Below are 6,000 nucleotides of genomic sequence, written 5' to 3'. Positions count from 1 at the left end.
TGGAGAACTGCATTTTCTAGAGGCATTTCACATTCAAAAAAATCTTTCTGTTCTACTTAACGATCCTAATTCCAATCCATCGTTGCCTTCGGCCTTTAAAGAAATTATGTTTTAGTTCTTTAGTTCTTTTTTCTTCTAGTTTAGTTTTTTAGTTCTATTCTGTTTTAGTTTAGTTTAGTTTATCACCAACAGAGGGCACCACTTGCTTTTTCTTATCTTATTTAATCATTATTTCCTATCTTGTTCATTTGCGGTTTCGCAGCTGAGGATGGTGGTTCGGTAAAACCATCGAAACTAGTCCTGTGAAAATTTTGAAAATTAACGCTGATTTTTGTTGTTTGACTTGTGAATTAGTTTGAATGAGCTTCATTATCGTATCAAATTCAGAAAATATGGGTGTGTTTACTGGATAATATTTAATGATATTCGTTTAATGGCTGAAATAAGTGAACAAAATGCTGCCAAAATCTGTGAAAGTTATATGCTTAGTAACTATTTCTTGAATTAGAAATAAATACACTTAGAACAAGTAGATTTAGATGGCTTATGACAAGAAAGCAAAACTGCTTTTATTTAAGCAAACAAAATACAAAATATACGAAACATTCATAGTGTAATCAACATATTCATCATCAATTAGTATGATTTTGGAACGTTTAATACATATAAAAATTTGATACATTATAGGTGCCAAGTGAAATATACTGTTACAGTAAGAGGTTTCCTTCTTAAGTTCACATTTCTACTTTTAATAAATCTAAAATTATTATACTGACATTTATTAAAATGTTGCCTATATATTAACTTCAGTCAAACTGATCTTTTAAATTAATATTTATGATTAATTAATCAGCAGAAAACATGTTAAAAACAACAAAAGTAATTCTTTAGGTGATTTTAGTTCTTGCGTATTAAGATAACTGGTTCACTATATTGAGATTAGAGAAGATTAAATTTCTAGCAATAAAAAATAGAAAATGAAATATTTTTCATTTTGTCAAATTCGCTAATGAAACAAAGGGAACAGTTATTGAAGTAAAGGCAATGTGCACCAACTCAGCGTAACCTGTCTTAGGTGGAAATGGGGGAAATAAAGGCTTGTTGAATAATATTATTCAAATGAAATACATAAGTTTAAAGTTCCAAGTTTAAAATTTGAATAACATATGTATCGAAAATGATTCGTAACTTCGTTACACCACTATAAAAAATGGAGTTTTAAAATACGTTAATATCTATTGAATATATTAAAGTAATAATTAAAAAAATGATCTTAGAACTTCTATAGTTCACTTACTTAAAAATCTGAATACATTTTTATTAAATTAGCATATTTATCAAATTACGTAAATAAGGAAAATTGATTGTAATGCTTATGTAACAAAACGAAAGCAAATATTTTTAAATTATAAAATAAGATCCTAAATTTCAGACTTCATTTAAGTTTAAAAAAAGGGCTATTATAAAATAGTTATTTAAATGATCTCAGAGAAAGAAATCCAAATTTTACAACTTCTGTCACTGCGCATTTTTAATTCAGACGATTTACATAAATCTGTAATCAAACATTTAAGTACTCTTCTAATTTCAGGAAGAGTTAAATAATACGATAGAAAAATATAACTAATTTAATAAAATTCTTCTCACAAATCTTCAAAGAATTACCCACAGATTTTTTTTTTTTTTTTTGAGATTACGATACTGTAAAAACATTTCATCAACAAATAATATACAGAAGCATATGTGCTACATTATCAAGCAAAATCTGATACATTTTCTTTATAAAATACAGATCTTTAATTGTAAAGTAATGGAAAAATATCAGATTGATTTTCCTTTGAATTTGTAAATCCTAGAGGCTAATTACCGTATTTGACTGCGTATAAGACGCACTGGCATATAAGATGCACCCTTATTTAGACGGCCACACACAAGGAAAAAAAGTTTCGATAGAGTTGTTTCTTTCAGTTCTCACGTTTCGTAAAAGCCAAATAAATAATTATTGAATACAATTACCTTACGTATAAGACGCAGGTAACTTTTTTGAGACCAAATTTAGGAAAAAAAGTGCGTCTTATATGCCGTCAAATACGGTACATTTTAGTGCATAATTTCTTTAGTGTCAGAGGTTACAGTGGTTAAAAGATTTATTAACCAATTAATTCCAAAGTCCTTTTAATAAACATATGTCTACTATAAAAGGTTTACTGTAATTGAAATTAAGAGGAAAATGCTTTTCTATGTGTAAGTTTTCTCCACATCCATAACAAAATTACAGACCCAAAAATTTAGGTACATATAAAACAGGCATCTACATGTTTATTAAAGAATAAGATATTTAAGAAAGAAGTTGCATTTAGAAAAGGCGTTAATGTAGACACAAAAGCAGGATGCGTAGAGTGGTAGAGTATATTACTGTTTATAAATACTTAACAAGCTACAAAATTAATATATTAAATAGGTGAAATATGTTCTCGAAAAATTGTTTTTACAATATTTTTATCATTCTTCAAATGGAAAATTTACACTTTAATAACTTTGCAATAGTTTTTTGTTCATAAGAATGGCAACATGGCCAACATACAATATAAAGCTTCACTGCTCATCTGAAGTAGGGAAATGAGGCTATACGAATAATTTATATAGAAAATTTTAAAATATTCTGAAATTATTTGGAAAGAATATTTTTAGATGTCTTTCAAAACACAGAATTATTTGCTTTTCAGGAACATTAGTGAACAGTAGTAAACTTTAGAATTTCTTTTCTAAGCGTTCAAGAGAAACATAACAGTAATCTCATTTTATTGATTTTAATTGAGCTTAGTATTTACTTGAATGTGAGAGTATTTCGTAACTAAAGTCAATCCACCTGGACAAACGCTTTGTTATCTGTACTAAAACTAATTTATAATATGTTCAATACAAATCAAGGATACTAGTTTCTACATTTGGCTCTCTTTTTTATAAATGATCATACATAGAAAGTATAATCACAGAGTGTGATTTTTAATGTTTTACATGTTACAATTTTACTTTTGCAACTCTTTTCACGAGAAACGATGTTTTGATGTGTACATTTATGCAATAAACGTTGGTTATTAAGTTTATATTAGCAAAAATATTTCTAAATGAACCTTGTTAATTAATCTTCAGAAAGAGCTGTTAAATGTGTTCCTTCTAAATGAAAGTTATCCCGCGAAAGTGTTGCCAAGCCACCTTTGCAAACTTTGGAAACAGTTATAAATTTTAACTTAAAACATTAACTAAAAAGGGGGAGGATTTAAAGCCAAAATTTCTTGGGAGGGGGAAGTAAAGGAGCATTAAATAAAAAAAATCGGCAATGGATTTTGCAACGTAATTACTTATTTTCTACAAAATTGCTTGCTGAAAGAAATTTAGATTTTTATAAAAATGTGTAATATATATAAACCATATCATTTCTTATTAATATTTTACTTATGCATTATAATCTCGCGCATAAAAGTATGCGTAGCAATAAGTAAAACAGAAAATCAATGAAGCACTTCAAACACAAAAATGCTCATATCAGAGTTTTTTTCTAAGAAATGTTTTATAGATCATATTAGCCTTTTTGAAGGCTTTCATATTTCAGTTCAAAATGCTTATTTTTTTTAATTGCAAGAAATGCATAGAATTTAACGTTCTGTCATTCCGACTGCCATGTTAAATATTTACAGTTTAATGCTACAAAATAAATTTAATCTATTTAAGAAAAGTGCAAATCTTAAAAGCAACATTTGTAGCAAATTGTATTTAGATTTAATTTTACTTCCAAAGTTAAAATAATGCAATAGAAGCAAATAAAAAGCATACCCTAGAAATAAATTATACATTATGTTGCGATCGTGAACCTTTGACACAAAAATTCATGTCTGACAAGGCACAGTGAGGCTGACTCGCCAACGTTCTGAAAGACTCGATTACAACTGATTTTTAATTCAGGCTTTGAAATGCTTATCTTCCTATTCAGACTTATTCATAATACAAACTATAGAACCCAATGTATTTAGTTTGATTCTAATAAATCAAATGCTATATGATCTAAATGTTTTCAATTAAGTTTAAAACTACTAATAAAAAAGGTAATTTTTAGTGTATTATTTTAAGCTTTGTGAAATGTTAAAATTTGTATTATTATAACTATGTATCAATGAACATATTACGTTTTCAACATAAATCACTGATATTTTTTCTAAATTTTCTTATTTCTGAATAATTGAGATTTTTCTCCTATTAAATTGATGGGCTGTATGGAAAAATGTTTCTACTAATTATTTTCTCTGTAAATTTAGTTTGCTGTAAATTTTACTCTAAATTTAGTACTTCTTTACTGTAAATCTGTAAATTTAGTTTTTTTGTGTTTCAATTCCCTAATTATTTGGCATTTTAATATGCAACATATTTTGAAATTTGTAATACACATAGTTGAACTGCATTTGTTTAATAGATGAATACAAAGAATTACTTATGATATGCCAGCAGAGCCAAATTGGGCATTCTTTGAAATTTTAACACTTTGAGAGTAAAGGTTCACTATCACTGGTACAGGAAATATTAAAATGTGACAGATTTATTTCAGTATTTGATTAAAATATAAGAGAGAGTAAAATGGGATCTTTATTTGGTATGTGTTTCATAGCCACAAAACTGCATTAGCAACTGTGCTTACCCATTCTTCTATTATAGCAAAACTACAAGAAAATTTGTTTCTCTATTAAAGAATGTTTTAAGAGAAAATGATTACAAAAATCCTATCGTTCGAGGATGTTCCTTCCACTAATTCTCTTTTCTAGAGAAATATACACAATCACAAATCATTTGCAAAAGAGAGACAAAATTATTCAATATTTCGCTTGGCACCACAAAAAGACAATTGTGAATGGCACAGACTAACAAAAGAATTCAAATGTTTGACGGTTATTTATCGGCCACCTTTGAAGAGGACATAATTTCCCATCTTCGACCGTCTTCTTCACTTCCTTCTCTTGAAGCAGGAAATGGGATTGAAATAGCACTGGTTGTAACGCATTTGACGTTTGGCGGGCAATTCCGCGTCGGAAAAGCGTTGTCTTTCTTCCGTATCCAAGTAAGTTTGAAGTCTTTTCAACATGGCTTGCTCGTAAGGACTTGGTCTCTGAAAAAGGAAAAACTAGTGTTAAAAGTCTGTGCTTTGTGTTAAACATAATGTTTCAATGAAGAAGAAAAAATTGTTTAATTTGTTTACTTTTCAGAGGGACATGGATACGCTATGAAGACCTGTCCTAGGTAAAAATACTTTTACTTACGACATATATGTAGATGGTATAATCATAACTAACGAGGCGATAGGTGAATATATTAGGAATTTGCAAGCAGTGGTTTCACTTGAAGCAATATTAAAAATAAATGCTTCAAAATGTTAGTTCTCTGTCAAATAACTTCGCTACTTAGGCTATAAGATATTTCAAAATGAAATTTAAACAGAAGACTAAAAATAATTGCTAACAGCTAAAATCCTTGAAACTATCATTTTTAAAATACAAACTGAGCCCGAATTTAAAAACATTTATGCTTATTTCAAAGTTTAGGACATCATGTTTCATTTCGAACATCAGGACTTAAGAGCTATTAGGTTTAGAGCCGCGAACTATGAAATCATTGATAATTTCTTATTTTATACAAAAAGAACTGATGAAAACAATGAATTAAGACCAGCTATCCCAGGTAGTTTATCCTTGAGCATTTTGTAGGCATTGCATGATTCCCCAATTTCAGCCCACATTGGCATAAGAAAATGGTAAAGCTCTTTCGCGAGGCGGCTTAGTTTACACAGCTAGAAAGGTATGCTAGTCAATATGTCAAGTGATGCTAGAATTGCAGGTTAGTTAACGATGTTAATTATACCCCGACCATTTATCTAAATAGCATAAAAGCTACTTTACTAAATGAAATAATTGGAGTTGACGTATTAGGCCTATACCCCCGCAGTGAAGTAAAAAA

At 28.8% G+C, this 6,000-nt stretch overlaps 1 protein-coding gene across 1 annotated transcript in view; it reads right to left on the bottom strand.

Annotated features, from left to right (window-relative positions):
- Positions 1-534: 534 nt before the first annotated feature.
- LOC146998075 (uncharacterized) overlaps positions 535-6,000 on the bottom strand; it is a 152,571-nt gene continuing 147,105 nt past the window's right edge. The window contains exon 2 of the mRNA XM_085813250.1: positions 535-5,155. Coding sequence (XP_085669376.1) covers positions 4,994-5,155 — 162 coding nt within the window. The 3' untranslated portion in view covers positions 535-4,993. The remainder of the gene's footprint in view (positions 5,156-6,000) is intronic.

This window comes from Stegodyphus dumicola, chromosome 3 (assembly GCF_044657685.1).
Source record: "Stegodyphus dumicola isolate Sdum_Otavi_A_Nest chromosome 3, ASM4465768v1".
Classification (NCBI taxonomy): domain Eukaryota; kingdom Metazoa; phylum Arthropoda; class Arachnida; order Araneae; family Eresidae; genus Stegodyphus; species Stegodyphus dumicola.
This window is presented reverse-complemented; position numbering and strand designations above follow the sequence as displayed.